Source organism: Alexandromys fortis, unplaced genomic scaffold (assembly GCF_014885135.2).
Source record: "Alexandromys fortis isolate MF-2015 unplaced genomic scaffold, M_Fortis_MF-2015_v1.1 scaffold_52, whole genome shotgun sequence".
NCBI classification, from domain to species: Eukaryota; Metazoa; Chordata; class Mammalia; order Rodentia; family Cricetidae; genus Alexandromys; species Alexandromys fortis.
In genome coordinates this window covers 5,082,083-5,105,096 of record NW_026067929.1, presented here as the reverse complement: position 1 = coordinate 5,105,096, position 23,014 = coordinate 5,082,083, and the positions used below count along the sequence as shown (strand labels likewise).

Sequence of the window (23,014 nt, the reverse complement as noted above, 5' to 3'; positions counted from 1 at the left end):
GATTCCTACATTCATCATAAATCCTTCATTAAAAATATGCAACAAATTTCTCAATTGCGTTTCAAGGAGAGAGTGTTGGTCACACCCAAGTATCTGTAAAACAGGAGATGCAAGACTCTTGTGTGAGGGGAGACACCCCATGCTGGGGGACTTTGCTGTGTTGGTAATAAATGAACAGTGACTTTGGGAAATTTCCTGGGATGTCACCATACAGAGGCACTTTAAGCTTTACAGACATAGTCTGGACCAGGAGTCTGACATCAGCCTACCCTTCCACCACAACTACAATGATACAAATATGTCTTCCATTTTCTGTTAACGAAGGAGAGCCGCCAGGGCTGCAGGAGTAAGCCTGACTTATACGCTAGGATGCAAAGAAAACCATTAGGAAAAGGGTTTCTGGAGGGTTTCACCATCCTTTAATGAGAGGAACCAAACAACTTCTGCCCCAAAACAGGAAGAGCATGTGTTCAGTGCTCCTGGAAAATGAAGTGATAAATATTTAAAATGCTACACAGTCGGTTCTGAGATCCTTCCAGAACACTGATTTGGCAGCAAATTTGCATGGCCAATAACATCCCCTAGTTTCCCAAGCGGTCCTCAGCTACCTGTAGCTCAGACTGGGCCTCTGAAGAAGTGAGCCCTCCACAGCCATGGTTCCCAACCTTCCTGATGCTGCGACCCTTTCATACAGCTCCCCATGTTGTGGTGACCCCCAACCAAAAAATTATTAGTTGCTATTTCATAATTGTAATTTTACTACTGTTATGAATCATGATATAAATATCTGACATGTGACTCCCATGAAAGGGTTATTCAAAGGGGTCTCGACCCACAGGTTGAGAAGCCCTGCTTCAGAGGCACTCACCAGCTGTCACCCGGCCCACTGTTATTTCGCCAAAGCTCTTAGACCTGCTTTAAAGTTTACTTTAGGACAAATGATCAACCCAGACCAGGCTGGGACACTCACTGCTCTTGCCTCAGGCAGGACCTTTGTACTTTTCCCCCTCTCCGCTCAAAGACAGTCCTCCTGGTGCGCAAATGACCATCTAAGGGGCAATCTCAGTCCTTGGTGTCTCAACACATAGCTAAGCCGGCTCTGGGCTTAGATGGGGGGCGGGTGGAAAGGCCTTCCAGAGAAAGTACCCTAAGACAGAGACACAGCGAGGGAGTGAGTCATGTGACCACTAGAAGGCACGTGAACTGCTACAGACCGGAGGGGTCCCTGGCTCCCTGGCGAGCTGACACTCTAGCTTCCCTTATTTCCCAGGCAGCTAGGGAGGCTGGGTACTCTTCACCTTGCCTAGGTGGCCCTGTCTAGCCTTGGCTCCCACAGCCCCTCTCTCCGCTCCAGGCCGTGACCAAACCACAGTGCACCTGCCACCAGCCCCTGACTCCACCCGCCTGACCAAAATGTCTTCTGCCACCCGACTCCCTAAGTCTCTTGCTTTCTCCTTAATAACTAATGGTAAGTATGCAATCTGGGGGCTGAAGAGATGGCTTAACAGTTAAGAGCACTGGCTATTCTTCCCGGGGACCCAAGTTCAATTCCCAGCACCCACATGGCAGCTCACAACTGTCTGTAACTCCAGTTCCAGGGGATCTGACACCTTCACACAGACATACATGCAGGCAAAGCACCAATGCACATAAAATAAAAATAATTTAAAAGAAAAGAATGCAGTCTGTTGCTTTCACAGGGTCCACAGAACATGGACCTAGTCCTCTGACACAGAGATTAAAAAGCCCAGGGCCCTTTCCTCGGGTCTCCAGGGGCATCTGATGGGTACAAAGAGGTGGAGGCTCAAAGCAGAACCAAGGCCCTTCAGTCTCGATCTTCAGAAGCAAGGGAAGGTGGGGGGGGGGGGGGACAGAGCAAAGTACGGAGCACAAGGACTACAGGCTGGACTACATTCTCTTTAGAACAAGAGAGAAGCAAATGAAGAAGTAATGGGGGGGGGGGAAGGTAAAGAGGGCCGAGTCTGCCGGACTTCTCCGGGCTCCGCGGCAGGGCGGCACTTCAGGCTCACAAACTGTGCAGAAGGGACCGTCTCTAAGGGAAAACAGGAACTGCTCGGAGACTCCTACCTGGTCCCGGGCCTCCGGGCGGGGGGGGGGGGGGAGGGACTCTACAGGGGTCCTGGAATTTGAGCTGCCCTGCTCAAGCCTCCCGGGTGGTTTGACTTCTCAGCTTTTCTGGCGGCTTTCAAACTTTGATTACTGTTTGTTTGTCCGCCCGTCCCCCTCCAGAAAGCGCAAGAAACCTGAAGAGGCCAGTGGCCACTCACACGGGAAGGCTTCCAGTGAAGACCACCCCAAACATAGAGACCCTAGGTCGCAGGCGGTAGTTTCAAGACGCGGCTCTGCTTGCTCAGAAAGGAGAGGTTTCTACTGGGAACACCTGACCCGGAAAACTCGCTTAGTTAAACTGAAAGTGGAGCAGAGAAACAGCCCCTGGAGTCTTTCCTCCTACGGCATGCTAGCTGGAACAGCCACCACAGGGCACCAGGGTAGTTAGTACTGCTCTCATCATACAGGTCTCCCTGACATATTACAAGCACGAACCGTTCCTCCAAGTTCAGTGGCTGCCGGGTTATCGAAAGCCAGAAAGTGACACACTGGTCTCATACTTGCCAAAGTCTGACCCAGACTGCAGTCGGAGGCAAACCACTGCACACACACAACCCCAAGATAAGCCAAAGGCACGGGGTCACCACGTCCCTATATTAAAGCGCTTATTTTCCGTCAGCTGTGACGCCCAAGCAGAAGCACAGGCGTCCCTAATTTGTGCAAGGCTGAGTCTGCAGAAACCCAGGGGCCTCCGGGAACATGGAAATCAGGTGAGCTTGTTTGTCCACCCAGAAGAGACTAATGGGGTCACTTTCCTTGTCCGTGATCAGTGGGAAGAGCTCTCCAACTTTTCCTTTCCTGTTTGAAACTTTTTTGCTTTTTCTCTGAGCCTTGGCATAATTAATGCAGACTGTCTCGCTCCCTACTTCCCTGACTGCCGACCCCCAGTGCGCGCCGCTACTGTGCTGCGCAGCACCGGACCAGCCTGAAGGGTGGCTGTGAGGGCTTGCAGGCTTCGACCTGCAGCGGTGACCGCAGATAAGGCTGGCAGGTCGCCGCGCGGGCCATTAGGAGAAGCAAGGGAAGACTGGGCGGTTTGGGTAAGGAAAGGAACTGTCGCTTTCAGATCTTACTCCGGACGCCAACGTGTTCGGCAAGGGCAGCGGGTGGGGCTGAGGGGACAAAGGGGACTGGAGAGCGAGGGTAGGAAAAGGTGGTCCCCCGCAGAGGAGTAGAGACCGTCACCTGCTTGGGGCCTGGGGAAATGCAGCAGTCATTAAGGCACTGAATAGAAGGGACTTCGGGACCCTCTCCCAACCTCCAGGGAGAAGTAGGGGATCCCCGGGGCGGAAAAGAGACCGGGACCGGGATACATTTTAGGAAGCTAGGATGGGTCATCTTCCGCAGGTTCCGCCCCTGAGCAGAGAAAATAGTGTCCCATTACCGTACACCACACAAGAAGGAAAGGGTGCTCTGGGCGGCAGTCAATCCAGAAATGGGGTGTCACGGGGGTCTGGGCGAGGGAGGAAGTGGAGAGGACCCAACCCAAACCCATGCTTACCCGGCCGTTGCGGTCAGTCTCTCGTACCTCCTCGGAACTCGGCCCGCGCAGCACTAGCGCCCGCAGCAGCCCCACGTCGTTGGTGCAGGCGGCGCGCAGGAGGGTCGCCGCCTCGGGGACGCCCTCCGGGACGCACTCGGCGCTCCCCGAGCCGCACTCCTCCTCGCCTCCGGGAGGATAGAAGGAATCGTCCGATGCTATGCTGCGGGTGTCCGGCAGACTCGAGAAGTCTTCGTACTCTTCGTAGTCCCCTGGGTCGTCCCCTGTCTGTGCTCCCCGGGGTGGCGTCGGCGACTGCGGGGACGACAAGCAGTGTGTCCCGCCGCCCTCCGGCCCGGGCCCAGCCAGCAGCACCATGCTGGAGGCTTAGGCGCGGGCCGGGGGCTGAGGTGCGGGTTAAGGGACCCCGACTCGGGGAGCGCCCCGAGGTCACCGATTTTTGCCCCTTGCGTTCGCAGAAGAGCCAGGGGCCCCTGCGCGCTCCAGCCTGGAGGAAAGCGGCGCCAGGCGGCTGCGCTCCCGAAGCAAAGTCACTGGCGACTGGAGAAAAGCCCCTGGGGTGGGCGGAGCCGCGGGGGCTTTCCCAGCGCTGCCGCCGGGAGGGGTGGAAGCTGAGCGGCGGGCGGGGCGCCTTCCCAGCTGGTGTCCTGAGCTCGGCGGCGGTCCTCTCCTGACCCGGCCACTGCTACCCTGCCGCTTTTTCCCGGAGCAAGGAAAGACACACACGGGAGAACCCGAAGCTGTAACTCGAGAGGCTGAAAGCCAACGTGAGGGACAGAGGGCGCCCCGCCCCTCCCAGGGCGGCTCCCTGGGGACTCAGGTGTTGAAGGGGTCCCGGGACGCCAAGAGCTGAGCGAGTTTCCTAGAGTCGGAAAGTACCTGTCCCGGGAGAGCCACCCCCTTCTCACAGCCCGGAGTGCTCTGTAACCAGCTCCGGGGCTGGAGGAGGAGCAATTTCTCCTGTAGCCGCACGACCTGTCACCTCCCGGGCAGCCTGAGCTTTAGGGCCAGTTGCCACCCACGAGACTGCCTGGACAGGCTCGTGGAGCACCGAAAGGCGTCCACTCCGGGGCTGGCGGTGGAGCCGTCCACTTTGGAGGAAACTCCTCCTGGGGGAGAACCTGCCCCAGCCACGATCTTGTCCCAAATAGGAACTGGAGGCTGATTTGGTACGACTAACCTGAAAGGGAGACGGGGGGGGGGGGGGGGGGGGGGGGGGGGGGGGGGGGGGGGGTCTGTAGACTCTTCAAGTAATACAGAACCATGCTGGTTGTGGCTGGCTGTTTGGCCTGAAAGAGTTCTTGGAGAGATGAAAAGGTGACCAGGACCTCAGGGGAGGACGTCTGGGTGAGGGGAGACAGCACCCCAGGGTCAGAGCTGTGAGGGGCTTCACGGAATCTAATGGATCCTGGCAGATCAGAAAGAGAAGGGTTTGACACCAGGGCTGCAGCCAAACACTTTGGAAACTGCAACCACTGGCCTCGGATACCGCCAAGTACCTATGGCACCCGAAGACCCTTGCGTGTCTGTCCCGGGGGCTGTGCGTCGGAAACGTCTGTAAGGATTTGTCACTTTGAAGAGGAGGAGCTGTGGCCTTGTTCTAGGGGTCATCCCGGCTGTGTCTCACGAGATGATGAGAAGGCCCTCACTTCTCTCTCACCCACGCCTCCTCTTCATTTCCGCTAATCCCGACGACTCGCCCACCAAATGAACCTGTGGGAGGCCGAAAGGTGAATAAGACTGAGACGTGGGGGCCAAGACGAACGGACCCTGCTTGAAGGCGGGCAAGTCCGAGGGCATCGTGGGAAAGCGCATGCAGTACACTCCTGACTGGCACTGTAGGTCGAGAGACTTTTGACCCTCGAGGTCCTAGGTCCTAGGTACCTGATGCCACCCGCACTGAGCCAGTCACCCTGTGTGGTCAGAGAAGCTGGTGTACTCGGGGTTTTCTTTCCGAACCACCCCACCCCATCACGGTTCAACTTCTCTGTGTCTGTTACTATCCGCAGCTGCGTAAATTCCCAAAGGAAATTTCCCCTTTTCTTGTCGACTTTACGTTACAGGGACTCGGGGGATTTACAAGGGGCAGTTGCCCCCCTCCCTGCCGCACCCCGCCGTGTTCTACAGTGGGCTTGCTGGCTTTACTCTCCTCCCCGCTTGGCAGAGGGTTGTTTTACACTCAGAATCCACAATACCACCGCAGGTCCATGGGACCACTTGGGCGGGAGCTTGGGGAGGGGGGCTGTTTCTGAGGATGGGGGAGAAGACAAACGCACTGCAGCCTGGAGAGGGAGGGGTTACCCTGAAGCCAGCTGCAGCTTATCACTGAAGTGGAGGGGGCTGTTGGTTTTCCACTTCCTTTTTTCTTTCTCGGAAATTTAGGTCCAAATAGTGCTGGAATCATTTGCCAAATAAAGATAAACTAGAATGAGACTAGGGTATAGCTCAGGGGTAAAATGCCTGTCTAGCATGCCGGAGGTTATAGGTTTGGTCCCCAGCACTTGAGGGGTGGAAGGACTAAATAAAACAACTCCAAAGAGAGTCCTAGTTTTCTTTTACTTGCTTTCCCCACGTCGTTAAAAGCAGATCCTTGCTCAGCCTGGCGTTCACTGTGCCTGGAACCCCAGCAGGATGCTGAAGAGAGAAAACAGTTCAAGGTCATCCTCAGCTTCACGGTCATCCTCAGCTACAAGGCAAATTTGAGGCCAGCCTGGGCTCCTAAAGACTCAATCTCAAAAAAAAAAAAAAAATCATGTGCATATGTGTGACATATACACACTCCTTTATCACAAGGGCAACAGATGCTTCATCTTTGAGAAGGTAGAGAAAAGAACACAAAATCAATATATAGATAGATGAGAGAGAGAGAGAGAAAACTTCTATTCTTTTCAAAGTCAAAATTCATATATTGTATGACAAGGAGGGAACCGCTTACCAAAACTTTAGATAGACACAGGCTCATTTTAAGATCAATAACATTGAGGGAGTTTTGAGTTTCAAAGGTGATATTTCATAACATATATATATTATATACACATGTATACATATATATATATGTGTGTGTGTATGTATTCACTTGGTCTATGTAGTTTAATAATTTGTCTTTGCAACACTCAAGTGTTTTCGGCACTACCTTAGTAAGAGCTCTGATTCGGGCTTTTCAAACTCAGAGTATGAGGCTGGGGAGGTGACTCAGTAAAGGCCCTTGCCTCTGAGCCTAACAATCTGGGTTTGATCCCTGGAATACATGAGGTGCAAGGAGAAAATCAGCTCCAGAAAGTTGTCCTCTGACCTCTATACAAGCATGCATCCCCGCGTGTGCACGTGCACGCACACACACACACACACAAACAAATAAATACATAACTATAGTGTAAGGCCAGGCATGGAGATGCACACTTCCACATAGGAGATGGGGGCAAACAAATTGCTGCAAAGTCTCAAAAAAGAAAAGGTGGGGGTGGGGAGCCGGCTCAGTGGCTCAGCAGATAAGAACTGTACATCTCTAGCAGAGGGATCCGAGTTTGGATCCCAGCACCAGTAGTGAGCAGTTCACAGCTATTTGTAACTCCACTTCCAAGGGATCTGACACACTCTTCTTACCTCCATGGGTGCTGCTCTCGTAAGCACAGATTCTCACGTTCACACACACTCCCAAATAGGAAGAAATCTTTAGGCCGAGAGGTGGCTCAGTGACTTCCGCTCCTGCAGAGGACTGGGGTTTGGTTCCTAGTGCCCACATGGTGTCTTATAACCATCTGTAATTTCAGTTCCAGGGAAGCTAGCATCCTATCGTGGCCTCCTCAGGCACCAGGAACACACATGCTGCACATACACACATGCAGACAAAACGTTCATACATGTATAATAAAAACAAATTTTTAAAATAGAAATGTCTTTGAAATGGCAGTGTTTACCCCTGGAGATGTTGACATGCGTACCCCCTATTCTCCCCTTTCCCCCCTTTGTTTGCAGGGGGGCAGGAAACCCTAGCAGCAGAGCAAACCCAAGCCCATCCTAAGTTCATAAAATAACATCCTACTGGTTGGTCATGGTGGCACACTCCTGTAATCCCAGCACTTGGGAAGCTGAGGCAAAAGGCACCCTTGGAGTTCAAGGCCAGCCTGGGCTACCGAATAAGACTATCTCAAAACATTAAAATGGAGAAACAATAATGACCCCTGTGAGGGCTGGAATTTCCAGCCTTTGAAGTTTTGCTCCTAGGTGGAATTCAGCCTTACCTTCGAGGGTTAACTTTGCTATTGTGAGGGTTAAAATATCCCTCCTCCTTGATGGTGTAAGTCACTCTGTGGAAGCCTTCTCCACGTTGTTGAGATCATTCAACAAGAAAAGCATCCCACCAGAGTCAATAAGAAGTATTTTTTATGTTATTTTTATGTTACATGTTATTTATATGTTTATGCCTATGGAAGGCAGCTTGACTGGGGCCAAAAGCACATTATGCTGTTGGTCAGCCTGGTTGGCCAGTAGCACCACTGCAAAGCTGCCACGGCAGTGGGCCTAGTTTCTGCACGTCTGTTCCTGGGAGTTTACAGCATTTGCCTGGCTAAATCCCCTACTCATTTTCTGTGTAGGGGAGGCTGGGGATGGAGGACGGGTCTCAGGTAACTGGGGCTGACCTTTAACTCACAACCCTCCTGCCTTCTTTTCTGAAGGACTGAGTGTACCGGCTAGCATCACCACATCAACAGATAGCCTACTCTGGACAGTCAAGGTATTTCTAGCATTCTCCATGGTGCATACAATTTTGCAGGTATTTCTTTTGAAGAACATTTCATCTCATCTGAAATGGCTTGGCCTCCTTAAACCCCAACCTGCTTGTTTGTTTGGATTTCGTTGTTGTTTTTCGTTTTAGTTAGTTCTTTGAGACTTTTTGTTTGTTTGTTATTCGAGACAGGGTTTTTATGTAGCTTTGGAGCCTGTCCTGGAACTAGCTCTTGTAGACCAGGCTGGTCTCGAACTCACAGAGATCTGACTGCTTCTACTGCCCAAATGTTGGGATTAAAGGTGTGTGCCACCTTTAATTTTGCTGCTCTTTTTTTCCGGGATCTACGACCTTTCATTGGTGCACGGGCAACTCAGGATGCATTAAAGAAAACCGACTCTCTGGCCAGGCACTGGTGGCACACGCCTTGAGTCCCAGCACTCAGATGGCAGAGACAGGTGGATCTTGGGTCTGGGGCCAGCCTGGCCTAAGGAGTGAGTTCCATGACAGCCAGGGATACTGACTCTCCACCCCCCAGCAGTTATCAATCACCAATAGTCCCTCCACTAGGGGTGGGACTCCACGTCCCCCTGTCCTCTCCAGGCTGGGATTTGGTTGCATGTGAAACTGCTTGGGGTTTATGCATGCTGTCATAACTGTTGAGTTCATATGTGCAGCGCCCTGCTCTGTCCAAAGGACAATGTTCCCTTGAATTCATTCTCTGCCTCCGGCTCTTCCTGTCTCTGCTTCCTGTTCCAAAAAAGCCTTGGGTGGTGGTGGGGGGGTGCAGTAGATGTTTTGCTTAGGGCTGAGCATTCTGATGGCTCTCATTCTCCACACCTTGACTCTTTGTGGGTCCCCACGTGGCACCATCTACCGAAAATAGAAGCTTTCCTGATGAGGGTTCAGAGGTGCCTGGATTTACTGGTGAAACCATGTCTGTTTAAAATTAGGTCAATTAGCAGAATAATAGGAGTGGGCTTTCCCCCTCGTGCCTCGGCTCGGACCTGTCTTGCTACCGATTCTTCACCCAACAATAATAGGGCCAGGTATGAGTCTCATTTTGTGGGTCACGACTTAAATCCAACTAGAAAGTGGCTATTTTGTGAAATCAAGTGTTGCCTCGGCTTGCTTTGAATTCTCAGCAATCCTCCCACCTCGGCCTTAAGAACCCTGGAATTCCAGACATGCACCACCAAACCTAGCTTTACCTCCAGTATTTTGCACATTGCTACATTTAAAAAGGTAAGTCCAGACTAGGGTACTGGAAAGGCTCGGGGCTGTAATCATAAGTGTCTCACGCTGTTCTAAAATGTTGTAACCAGGCTCCAGGGAAGACTCCAAGAAAGCATGAAAAAAAAAAAAAAAAGAATCCCAAGCAGATCCCCTGAGATAAGGCGTTTCTGACAAGCCCCTGTGTTGATAGGTTGTATACTGTTGCTTTGCAATTTCTAGCAATGGTTTTTAAAAGTTAACTGGGGGAAGAAACCAATTGTTGGAAAAACATTCCTTGTGCAGTGTGCTGGTGGGAGTTGATTCATAGCCAGCTGCAGGGGGATGGCTTCAGATCCAGAGAGCTGAGCCTGTTTACTCCTTCTGTCAGCCCTGCCATCTCCAGGTGAGCAGGAATTAAACAGGACCAAGCCTGGAGCTCTCAGATGGGAGTCTGACACAGGAGGACTGCCATGAGTTCAAACCCAACTTGGCCTACAGTAATGAGTATCCGGTTGAAAAAGGGGAAGGGAGGGGCTGGGCCGCTGGCTCAGGAGTTAAGAGCCCTTGTGCTCTTGTGGAAGACCCACTTGGGCTCCCAGCACCCACGACCCATGTTATATAGCTCACAACCAACTGTAATTCCAGCTCCAGGGAACCTGATACCCTCTCCTAGCCTTTGTAAGCACCCATATGCATGTGGGCACACACGCGTGCCCGGGCACACACAAGTACAACTAATTATAAATTAACAATTAATTTTTAATGACATAAAAAGGACCTGTTGGCCCGGCGGTAGTGGCACACACCTTTAATCCCAGCACTCACGAGGCAGAGGCAAGTGGATCTCTGTGAGTTCGAGGCCAGCTTGGTGTACAGAAGCTAGTTCCAGTACAGGCTCCAAAACTACAGAGAAACTCTGTCTCAACAAAACAAACAAACAAAAAAGAAAAGGAACTGTTGACTTGCCTTTGAGGCTGGAAGCCAGGGATGCAGAAAGGAATGCTTTTTCTGTTTTGTTTTGTTTTTCAAGACAGAGTTTCTCTGTGTAATAGTCCTGACAGTCCTGGAACTCACTCTGTTAGAAACAGCCCAGGTTTAATGGCTGCCAGTGCTCCTGGGAGGCCCTCTGGGAAAAGGGGAAGGAAAACTGGAGAGACCACTGGTGTTTGTTCTTTGGGGTGGGGCTGGGAGCTTAATTAGCCTGTGGTAGTGGTCTTGACCCCCTCTGGGGAGAGGTCACCATTTGGCTGCTTTCTCAGAGGTGGAGTTTGGACCAAGGCAACACCCAGGAGAGGGGGCTTGAAATGGAGCTTTCCACTCACACATTTCCAAAATGAGTGTGAGGGGCTGGGTGATGCTTCCAGCCAAACAGAGCCCTCTTAGAAGAGTGAACTGAGCAGCGGTCTAAGCAGAAAAAAGGGAAAAGGGCGTCTCTGGAGCTGAACATCAGAAAAGCAAATAGTGGCCTGGCTGAGAAGCTGACCTGGGAGTCGGTTTCAGGGAGGGGGTCATCCACTTGCTCGCACTCAGCACTCAACTTCCTCTCAGCTCCTAGATAATGGGGCTGGAGGTTCCCCTTACCCTCCCAGATGCCACCTGCTCCCCAGCTCTGGCTGCCTCCAAAGAAGCAGCAAGGCAGGGTCAGGGCACCTCAGTCATCCCTGCATGCAACTGGAGAACTCCACTTTCTCTCAGGATAGAGGATACAGTCCCTATTGAATCAAGGCAAGGAGGATGGATTTTAAAAACCAGCATATGCTGACAGGAGACAAGTGGGGGCCTATTTAGGTCAGCAGGAGACTCCGTGACCCACCTCCTCCAAAAACAGGTTTGGGCATGTCTAGCGCCTCTCTACAAGCTCTGAAGCAGTTCTTTTTACATAATTTTCCAATGACTTTGTGCAAAACAATCTTGTCACCGAATCTAGTGACCAGGTCCCATCATCCGCAAAGGAGGCTTGCCCTCGTGGGGGATACTCAACAAGTCCCAGCTGGCTGAACGAGAAGTCGATGCCTCCTAAGTTCTGCCGCTTCCTCCCCTGCACCTCATCTAGAGCAGCTGGTTGGGAACACAACCTTTCTTCGTCATTTTCAAAGTCTTTGGCTCATCAGGAATATATCTGAAACCTGTCACCATAACTAGCAAGAGGGAATGCCCCAGGGTTACACCAGATTGTGGGACCACTTCTTTTTTAAAATTCAACTTATTCATATTTTATGTATGCTAGCTCTGCCTATGTATCTACAGCCGGAAGAGAGCATCAGATCCTGTTATAGATGGCTGTGAGTCACCATGTGGGTGCTGGGAATTGAACTCAGGACCTGAGCCATCTCTCCAGCCAGTGCTTTTAACCTCAGAGCCATCTCTCCAGACCCTATGGACCACGTCTAGAATCTGGTGGTTCTCTATAAAGCCAGGTTCATATCTTGCCACTGTTTGTAGACTGCTGGAAACAAACAGAAAGGCTTGGGCATCACCCAGTGCTGATGCTAACACCCCCAGGATGGATGAGATCCATCTTCAAATCACCCCCTGGTCTTCCCCCCCAGCCAACAGTATTGATTCAGTAACCAAAGTCAGGCTTCATCAGAATTTAACAGTCACCACCGTGAGCTGCAATTTGGCATATTCTTTCTTAAGTTTGAAACCAAATTGTGTCTGTGGAAACGAAACTCAAGATGGGAGAAACTTGGCTGGATGTGCGATGTGTATTGGTTGGGAAGACCACACTCTCCATTCCCGACCTCTCGAAGACCTCCCCATAACCTAAGTGATCTTGTCTAGAAGAAATTAAATTTAAATAATTCTCTGCCATCTCTCCGTCTGGGGTTTCCCTAACGAAACACCACACACCCACACACTGGTGTCTTAAACTGTAGAAACCACTGTCCCATACTTGAGTCTCAGGGTTTAAACTCAGGGTGTCCCTAGTTTGTTCCTTCTGAGAACTTTGAGGGTGACTGTACCCTAGCTATCGTTCCACAGCAGCTTGCTGTCTACCTTTGCTCCATGGCCCCAACCTTTCCTTTTATCTCCTGCGTCTCTGTGTCCAATCTCCCCTTCCTGTGGGGATCCAGCCAGGCAGGATGGGTCCACCCTAATGGTGTCTGCATGGCCATCTTCCCAGGGAGGCCACACTCTGAGGAGGAGGTCGTTAAAATACAACCTGACTATGAAAAGTCTCCAACTGAGCCCACAGCATCTGCTTTTGGGGGGGCTTCCGTTCTATTGGGGTTTAATAGAGAAAAGGGGGGGTCCCTTTTGTATTCTCGACTTTATTTTAAAAAGAATTTAAAATCAGACTCAGAAGGAAGTTCAGGGGTAATTTTATTAGTGTTTGAGAGAAAAATAGTAGCACAGGTGAACTGAACATCCTGGCAGGCTCCAGAGGGAGGAAGATGGAGAGAGTCATGCTTTTCAGAGACACAGTGAGAAGGCCCAGGTTATCAGGGGCAGCGTGCTTACCGCCGAAAAAAAGGATTGCGATGGGGCACTAGAAATAAGACAGAAAGGAAAAGCACTCCCAAGGTGGACTTGGGCTAGGAGCTGAGGAGAGTGTGAGAGCCCACAGGTTAGGATCCGGTCCATCTTGACTAAAGATCAGAGAGTTCAAGCCTATTCTTACTCCTCAAGGACAAACAACAGGATGCTGGAGCACAGGTGTGGCTATTGGAGGTCTTGCTTCTTAAAAGCCAGACCACAGGATGTTTGACTTAGGCACGGTTACCAGGTGTTTTGTGATGTAAGGGGGTTTGTGATGAAAGATGAAAGGGGGTTTGTGATGCAAGGGGGTAATTAATTTTGGTTGTTCTTTGTATCATGAAAGTCTTGTGCCCTCCCCGTTTGATTGGGGTATCTAAGGATGTGTGTAATAAACTCAGGAATTTTTCTTACAGTATTCACTGGAAGCCCTCCAGACTCTGTCTTCTGTCTCTTGTCTATTTCTTTCCTCAATCCACACTCCCCTTCTCAGTAATGTGTGTACATAAGGTCAGTGTCTGGCTGGCCTGGTTGCTTTGGGCCAATGGAGACACCATGATAGGGTACTTAGTAGAGAGGAGAAAAAAAACACTCACCTCATAGCTGGGCAGTGGAAGAGATGAAGAGGAAGAGCTCAGCTGCCACAGTCCCTTCAGGTGCATGACTCCCGTGACCTGAGGAGCTCTCACTGCGTTACACCCCTTCAAGTCTACTGCCATTCCATGGCACCACCCCAGGGACCAAGGTGTTGCTGCATAGGCCTCTGGAGGTCACACATGTGTTGTCCTGCAGCATGTGTGTGGACACATGTGCACACATGTGCATCGGTGCCCCCTGAAGAGAGAGCATCAGATTCCCTGGAGTTGGCGTTAGTCTGCTCTGAGCTGCTTGATGTGGGTGCTGGGAACCAAACTTGGGTCCTCGGAAGAGCAGCACGCTCTCCTCCTGCTGAACCATCTCTCCAGCCCCTGGAGTGTGAACGCTGGTATTTCTGCTCAGTCCCCATCTCCGGCCACATTGGCAAGACCTGTAAGGGAAAAGACGACAGATCATCAATTGTTGGACAGAGTCGAGTTGGACATCTCACGGTAGTGAAGGATGAGAGGGTACCGCAGAAGGCAGACCCCTGCGTGCAGTCAGGAGGGGTGTTAAGAATGCGCATACGGTTGTTGCTGCCTTTTCCTTGGGGGTGGTTGATTTTTGACTGTTGGCTTTAAGTTCATTCTTTCATCAGTCATATGTAAAGTATACATTGCTATGAACTTGATCTTCTTCGGCTGATGTGAACGTAGATGGAGAATAATGATTGTGTGTTTGCTCCTAAGGAAGTACAGACTTAGAGAAGCCCAGCAAAATTTTCCAACAGGGAGGAAGAACCAGCCAGTGAGAAGGAGAGCAAAAACTGAGCTCAGCATGTGCGATGGGGTGAGTCTCCGCAGTCGGAATTTCTGTTCTGAGCCCATTGACCAGGCAGAGTTTATGGTGGAACCTGGTCTAGGAAATGACTTAGGTTCCCCCGGGAGGTAGATATGTGATTATCTTTGGGACTGCAACTTTGGTCACCTACAAAGCTTGCTCCTGACTCTAACTGAAATACACAGTGTGTTGTGTAACGCCACACGCCCAGGGGAGGATTGAGCGGGGATGGAAAACAGGAGGGTCCATGGCAGGGTTTTAGACAAGAAAGCCAGGAGATGTCCCTTGGAGATGGTTTAGGATCAAGACCCTAAGAAATTGGAAGCCAGCCCTGCTGGTGTAGGAATTCCAATCCATTCCCACCCTGTCCTCAGGGTCATCCTTGCAAGTGTTTGGAATCTCCAGCTTGGGAGGCTTCCAGGCCAGGCCCTCAGCACACCAAGCAACAGCTCCCTGAAGCCACCTCATTCCAGACTCTGCCCCAGAGAAAACCCCAGCCATCACTGGCTCCACCCCCAGAGATGCCAGGAACCACGCCTACCAGCTATTTTAGCTTGCAAGTGCTCTTGTGTTCTGTCTGTCCCCTGCCTTCCTGAGGACCAGCTGGGGGTGCCCGCATTGCATTGTTCTGTTTATTAATTTGGGATTTATTAATTTGGTTAGATTTGGCTTATTGCATTGGCAGCAGAGGAACCCAACAACTGGGGATCCAGTGGTTATCAATAGGCAGAGTTAGTCCTAATCCCTCACTCTCTAGCCCCAGCGCCTGTTGGCCTCGCCCGACACAATCTTAGCTCCGGCAGCCCTAGCTGCCAGTCCTCAAGGTGTCCTTCTCACAAACCCCACTCCCCTCCCACCTAATCCCCTTCTACCTAAATCCTCCCTCTTGCTCTGTGGAGAGGGTGGAGGCTGACCTCCTTCCTATATGAACACCTGGGGTCCCCTCAGACCTGCTGCAGTCCCCTGAAGCTCTCTGCCTTTGTCGCTTCTTGAACTCCAAACCCCAAACCCTCTGGATTCTGGATGGCCTCACTCACCCCTTCTCGGGGTCTTTTGCCTCAGCCACTCACTCAGACAGCCTCTACTTCCGCCTCCCCCCACCCCAAGTTACCCAGAGTCACATTTGAACAAGCTCTAATCTACCTCCCTAATCTTGTTTATCTTTGAGGACAGAATGTCTGGAGACCTGAAATCCCTCTTCAGGTAGGCTGGCTGAAACTGGTTGAGTCTTAGATGGCTTGCCAGAGTGATTGATACCAGACAAATGATTAACTTCATGATAATATGATAATCCCCTTTGCATACAAAACAACATGACCCTGTGCGCAGGCCAAGATAGTAGACAACAGCCAAGGCTATCACTGAGAAAGAAAAAAAGAGAAAGGAGCAGAGCCTTATTTCCAGGAAATCCATGTATTTCCAGGAAAGACAACCATCTCCTTCACTTTTATTAGCCTACCCCTTCCCCAGACTAGCCTCAAACTCATGGCCATCCTCCTGCCTTGGCCCACTCAAGTGTTGGGATTGCCAGAACGAGCTACTTATGTCTGCTTCCCCTCATTTTCTCATTACCTTGTATCTGTAATCACCATCATTCCCTCTGCCTACTCCTCCTCTTCCTTCCTCCTCCCTCACTGCTCAGTTGGTGCTCCGCTTGCTGTTGGTTCCAAAAAGGGAAGAAAAGGTCCAGTTTGAAGGTGAAGCTGTTGCCGCCGGCCCTGTGCAGAGCACACCTGCCCCACAAGCTGTACCCCTGTCTTTCAGCTACTTCCTTTAAAATATATTTGGAGATTATAAAAGTACTCCATGCTTCTAGGGGACCCTAGCAAGTGTCATGGTCTGTAGAAAGTAGAAAAAAGAAAACAGTCTTCTCCTTGCTGTTTGCACCTGTGTTTTCCAGCACCTGCTGCCTGCCTCTGCTAGGCCTCCCTCCCCTCAGCTGCTCCCAGTGGAAGCCTGGAGCTGCTTCTTGGTTCGTTCTGTGAGTTTTGCGCACATCTCCAACTCGGAGCCTTGTGTGACACTGAGCCAGTCCCTTGTGTTCTATACAGTGAGAAAATGCACTCAAGACCCTGGACACAGGCCGATGGCCATACTGTGATCTCCCAGTTCTGTTGGGGAGTCTCATACTCTTGTCCTGAGGTTGCTGGACCCAGAAGGGAACTGGTCCATTTCCTCCCATGGGGCTACGGAAGAGCACGGCCACTAATCTGGAATTAGACTGTCTTCTCGGACTCCTGAGTATCCACAACTGTGTGTGACCGACTCAGAAATGTCCAATGAATGAGTAATGGATGGACAGCTGAGCAAGCCCAGCCTTCTCAAGCAAGCGGTCCCACTACCCAACCGGCCAGAGCAGCCGCTGAGAGTTCTTGGCAATCCAGGAGCCAGGGTCCTAGCTTGAGGCAGGAGCCAGGCTGAGAATTTACAACCCTGGTTTGGCGCTTTCTTTGCACAGCCGCTGGTCGTTTTATGCCTATAAGAGCTCTTAAACAACTTACCAGAACATTCTGCATTTTATTTCCAGGACCAAAAATATCCCGTCAATAAAGATAAATATGCCCGCCGTCTATATCCTTCCTTCCATCTCCTAATCCGTAAGCACCCAGTCAAGCGGCTTTGGAGCGCAGCAGATGCAGGGGCCGCTCTGGCGGACACATTTCTTTCCTCGCTGATTTCCTCATCCTCCCTCCCCCAGTGACTCATGCCCGCGTTCCCTGCAGGCAGCTGCCTCCCCGGCCCTCCCAGCCTGCAGGGAGGCCTCAGAGGCCTTGAGACTGGGCTCTCCATTAATGCTAGACCTTTCACTCCTTCCCCCCTGAGCAGTGGCCTCTCGACTGTTATTAATTAAGCGCTGATTTACTGCTTATGTATTCCTCCCAATGTCCACTGCAGGCAGGGGAGGGGAGAGGAATGTCCCAGCACAAGGTGGAAGTTGTCTGAGCCTGCAGTCTTCTCCCAAGGTAGTAGCTAGAAATCTGAGAAGCACCATGTCCTCATGTCACTAAGACAGGAAGAGTGGACAGGTACTCCTCAGGAGGGAGGATGCTCCTGAAAAGAACAGGGCTCCTTTAAAGTCCTGTAGAGAAGTAGAGTTACTGAGGTAGTCTCAAGACAAGGCAGGCTGGGAGGAGCGTCATTACTTCAGCTGGAGGCGTGGCAGGTGGACATTGGCTGGCTGGCTGGTTGGCTGGCTGGTTGAGTTGGCCATCATTAGAGTCAGAACACACACAAGCCAATCCTGTGCCTCCTCTGTCTTCACTGTGGCCTGGCTTGTGCCTTGGAGATGTTGGTGCTGAGGAGGGCTGAGAAGACAACTATTCTTGTCACACTGGCTGTTCCTCGTTCCTTCCCATCCCCCAGCAGTCTCCAAAGAGCTCAGTGAAGTTCTCCTAGCAGTCTGAAAGAGCTATGTCACACACATGTGGACACAGGCACACGCACAAAAACATACATGTGCAGACACACATCCACACACACTCTTTGTAAAGACTTGGTTTGTTATCTCTCTGGCGTCAGTGAATTATCTACTCGCCCAAAGTAGCCAGCACTTGAAGACTGAGATGGTGGTGTTCTACAGCTCCAGCGTGCTCCAGGGAATGTGGAAAAGATAGGATTTGATCTAGCCTGGGGGGGGGGGGACTGTGGCACCCTCTTCTGGTGATGCTCAGGGGATCAGGGTTTCATTCAGCTGACTTCTTACAAAGTTGACAGCTTCACTAAGCTCTGCAGTCTCCCCTCTCTTCCACATGTTTATTCTTGTCTTTTTCCTTTTTCTGCTTCAGTTTAATTCTCTGAGGTCTCCTCTGAAGTCCTGTTATCAAACTCTGTCTCATTGCCTTCTTCTTGACTCTCCCTGCGCCAGCCAGATCCCTGCTGCGGAGCAATGTTTGTTCACTGTAAATATGTATTACTCTCATTGGTTAATAAAGAGCTGACTGACGTGCAGCTGGGTGGGAAGAGATGGGGTGGGAGAGTCAGACTAGGAGAACACTGGGAAGAAGGAGGAGGAGACACCACGAGATGCAGGACAGGAAAAATGTCCATGAGATAAAGGAAACTCGGAGGCTCCTAGACACCACATAGATTAACAGCAACAGGTTCATTTAAGTTCTAAAAGCTAGTTGAAAAAAAGCTAAGCTATCTGCCAAGCAGAAGTCTCTGTGTTGTTATTTGGGGAGCAGCTCTGCCTACAGATTGCCCTGCCCCCTGGCTCATACTGACCATTCATTCTTTCCACACATTCTCACTGTGCGGTGGCACCAGCAAGACTGTGCCCACCAAACATCGCTGCATTGTGTGTGGTCTGCACACAGGGAGGTCGGGCCCATAGCCTGTCTTGCTTCCCAAGCCTGCAGGGCTTTCCCATTGCATGGTTTAATTTGCATAACATTCAGGAAGTCAATCAAAACTAATGCCTAGCGCTAGAAATGCAACAGTGTCTCCCTTAGAGGGGGTAGAAGTGGGTGGGACAGGGTAGGGACGTTCAGGGAATGCTGAGAATATGATTGGTGGAGCAGTGCAGGTGAGCTCAAGATGGTAACTGTCTGTCTACGCACTCGTGACTTTTCTGAAGCATGGGACACATCGAGCCAGCTTTTAAAAGCTTAGTCTTTCATGCCTGTCTCTGCTTTTAGAGCTGAGAAGGACAGTGCATGTGAAAGGGTCGGGTAAAGCCAGGCGGTGGTGGCGCAGGCCTTTAATCCCAGCAGAGGCAGAGGCAGGTGGATCTCTGTGAATTTGAGGCCAGCTTGGTCTAGAAGAGCTAGTTCCAGGACAGGTTCCAAAGCTACAGAGAAACCCTGTCTCAAAAAAAAAAAAAAAAAAAAGAGGGGTCAGGTAAAACCCATGATTCACTAAGCACGTGATTAATAGCTGTTATTAATTAGTACTCAGTAAACATCTGGGGAGTTAAACTGTATGTAGCCCTTCTAAAGGTCACTGTACCTCCATCATTGCTGCTCCCCTGTACCCCCAATCAATGTAGAGAATGGTGCCTCCACCCCACCTAGCACTCCTCCAGGTCCCTGACCCCTGCAGATGGGGTTACCACCTAGTCATTCCTCCTAGGCTGAGCCATAATTGTGACCCATGGCATTTCTACTCTCAATTTCCCCAAACCAGATATCAGATGAGGAATTCCTGCCCTGTGTGTCCCACAGAGTTCCTGCTGTGCATTTAACACAAGGAACCACATTGGGGGTGAAGTCCTGGGCGCTTCCTCATCTGCACGGAACCCTCTGGGAAGAGGGGCAAAGCAGAAACAGACCTGCGAAGCCTGGGGGCAGGGGGGAAAGGGAGGGCAGGGAAAGGGGAGGGAAGGGGAGGGAAGGGAAGGGAGGGAATGGAAGAGGATAGAAGGGAAGAGAAGGGGAAGGGAGGGGAGGGGAGGGAAGGGACGGGGAAGAGGAAATAAACAAATGCATTCTAGGACAGTCATCTGTCCTTCCTGCCTGAGGTGACAGTGACCTGGCTCCATTTCCTTGTGGAACATCCTTTGCTAAATTGAGGTCGAGGCATTAATGCCATTAATGGTGTCTTCACAAGAAGAGGGTAATTTTGACACAGTCACACAGACACGTGCACAGGCCCTTCCCCTGCTCAGTTTTACGTCAACTTGGCACACGCTAGAATCCTTTGGGCAGAGGGACTCTCAGCTGAGAAAATACCCCCATAAAACCTTCCTGTAGCTGAGTCTGTGGGACAACCTCTTGATTATTGACTGATGTGGGCGGGCCCAGCTCACTGTGGGCAGTGCCATCTCAGGGCAGGGGGACTCTGGTAATCTAAATAGGCAGACTGAGTAAGCTAGTAAATGGCACTCCTCCATGACCTCCGCATCAGCTCCTGCCTCCAGGTTCCTGCCTGGAGTTCCTGCCCTGACTTCCCTGTGTGATGGACTACACGCTTTAAAATAAACCCTTTCCTCCCCAAGTTGCTTTTGCTCGTGGTGTGTATCACACTCAGCAACAGGCTGCCCTCACTAAGACAGCCTGCAGACCCAGCCAGGGCCAGAGCAAAGCTTCCCAGAGAGGGTACGCCAGGAGCTGGAGGAGCAAGGAGGGTCCTCCCTCGAGCCTTCAGAAAACACGTGGTCTCTGAAGCTGGGAGATGGGTGATTTCTGGGATCTAACATCATTTCTGGCACTGTGGTATGGTAACCTGGGAAACTGACAATTACTAATTATTCTCTGAGATCTGAAATAGCTCAGAAATGAGGCTGAGAAAGGACCTGGAACCAGGTAACCAGGCAATCTGCTGTGGGTGAGGCATAGTAGGGTTGTTCCCAACATTCAAACTGCCGATTTTTCTCTCAGGAATGTGTCCATATCGGAAGCCCACTGACTGCCGAACTTCAACTCGTGTGTGGGAGGTTGGTGAGCCATTGCTTGTAATCGTGTGATGGAGATGTGATTCCCTATTCCAAATAAATGTCTCACAACATACGTTAATAATCACCTTCATTCATAACCCGAGATATCTTCCTATTATGGTTCCACGTCCTTCTTGGTAAAACAGCGATACTGAGGCTCACAGAACACCTCTTGCTTCCACGAGACATGTTGCCTTCTTCCTTACACCCTGTGAGGAGGGGACATGGTAGAATGTGGGCAACAAGGCAATAACATTTGATGAAACATAGTATTCCTAGCTACTACACACAGACGCCCCTCCGTTCTTGATGGGGTCCTCACAGTCCTCTACATGGCCCAGGGCAAGGTGAATACAGAGAAAACGCCGGTAAGTCACCAGCAATCCTCGCTGAGCAACACCACTCACCTGTCCACTGCAGAGCTCTGGGTCGCTGCTGCTGCAGTTCCCGACCCAGTGAGGGCATGGCATCTCATGCTTAGCCCTGCAGGAGTTGGCAGTTCCAAGCATTTTCCAGGGAAGGAACGCACATTCGTCTTATGTAGTGGCTAGGCTGAAAAGTCGGAAGTTGAACTTACTTTAGGTGGTCATCTTTCCACAAACATGGCACCCCGCATTTGACCATCTCCATGATCAAGAGGACAAGAGAGCAGGGATGATGGCGGGACTTGAGAGTGTCCCACAAAGACTGTGCACTGGAAGCTTGGTCCCATTGTGAAGATGCTGGAGGGCAGAGCCCAGGGGAACCATGGGAGCATCTCCCTCGGAGGGAGTCAAGTCGTTCTTCTCACAGGACCCCAGTTAGTTCTCATGCCATTTCTTTATTAAAAAAAAAAAAAACCATGCCTCTCAGCAGCTGAGTGGCTTCCCGTCTGTGGCGTGACCTCTTTCCCTAAAGGGAGCCCCCATCATCGTGATACCAGCCACTGTTTGGTTGCTAATAGCTCCACACTGATGCTCAGGTGTGTGCTATGAACCCAATCAGAATGTGTGTGTGTGGGGGGGTGCGGGTTCTGGAGAGCCAACCCAAGCACCACATTCCTGCACTCTACCACCAAGCTGTACCCTCTGCCCAAACCTCCTTTCTTTTAATTCGTTGTTTGTTTTGTTTATAGAGGTGTTGGTATCCCAGGCTGACTGCAAACGTCTTTGTTAACAGGGAATAGCCTTGAACTAAGCTTTGGAAGCCCCTGCGTCTGCCTCCTGAGTGCTGGGATGACAAGTGTGACCACCACACACCCGGTTATGTAGCGCTGTGCCTCTTTCTTGCCAGATGAGCACCTACCTACAGCTACATCTCCAGCCCCAAACTTCGTCTATTGATAAGTACTCAGCTTCGGGTATTTTCTTATAGCAGTGGAAAGAACTAACGTGAGGAAGGCGTTGAAGACAGCATCAAAAAGTTTGACACTGTTTCTTGTCATTCACGGATTCATGCGGAAGGACGGATCATCTTAGTATATGTGGTATAATTATGCCAGAAATTCTTGATTTAAATAATGCCTGAGTCAAAATATTTTAAGAAGAAGTATTTTGTGTTTACAGTTTGTGTTTCCTGAAGATGGACGTTCTCAGCAGACATGTGAGATCGGACAGAACTAGAATTTAAGATCAGTCATCTGCAAGGTACGGAAGGCTCTGTCTGCCTGGTTCAGTTTTCCAGCACTGAGTTCACAGCCACAAAAGCCACCATTTGTCGTGGCAGAGGAGATCTGTGAAAACCTCCACCCTGACAACTGTCAAAGCCCCTTGGAGAGGGATCAGACAGAAAACTGAAACCGGTGTTTAGCCAATCCAGATCTTCAATCAAATAACGGTTCGATCAATTATCTTATCACAGCAAGCTTTGGATCTTGTAAAAGATTGAATTGACTCCCCTTTTCTATCTGTTATTTAGGATTGAGAAAAAATACAGGAAACTGAGTATTGAATTTGGTTAAGCACCAAAGCCCAGAAGTTTTTTTTTTTTTTTTTTTTTTTTTTTTTTTTTTTTTTTTTGAAAAAGAGGACTTGGGATATGGTTTAGTGGAGAGAAGCTTGCTGGGCATGGCAAGGGCATAGGTCTGAACCCCAGTACCAGCACTACTGTGTCTGTCACATGCATGCGTGCGCGCGCGCGCACACACACACACACACAGAGACAGAGAGACAGAGATGGAGACGGAGACAGACAA

General features: G+C 50.7%; 1 protein-coding gene and 1 long non-coding RNA gene across 4 annotated transcripts in view; one reads left to right on the top strand and one right to left on the bottom strand.

Moving 5' to 3' along the window:
* Ankrd33b (ankyrin repeat domain 33B) overlaps window positions 1-4,777 on the bottom strand; it is a 64,908-nt gene extending 60,131 nt beyond the window's left edge. Inside the window, exon 1 of one of the 2 annotated variants that reach the window (XM_050144741.1) lies at window positions 3,632-4,777. In XM_050144741.1, coding sequence (XP_050000698.1) covers window positions 3,632-3,988 — 357 coding nt within the window. In that variant the 5' untranslated portion in view covers window positions 3,989-4,777. Of the gene's footprint in view, window positions 1-2,288; window positions 2,308-3,631 lie in introns of those variants that run through there. The other variant, XM_050144742.1, reaches the window with a different exon arrangement.
* Window positions 152-22,757, top strand: LOC126503204 (uncharacterized). Of its 2 annotated transcripts, XR_007592218.1 has the most exons (5): window positions 152-1,468; window positions 2,251-2,840; window positions 14,378-14,477; window positions 20,786-20,841; window positions 22,000-22,757. It is a non-coding gene; the product is annotated as an uncharacterized lncRNA (long non-coding RNA). The 2 variants fall into 2 exon arrangements; XR_007592220.1 differs by lacking the exons at window positions 14,378-14,477; window positions 20,786-20,841.
* The last annotated feature ends 257 nt before the right edge of the window (window positions 22,758-23,014 follow it).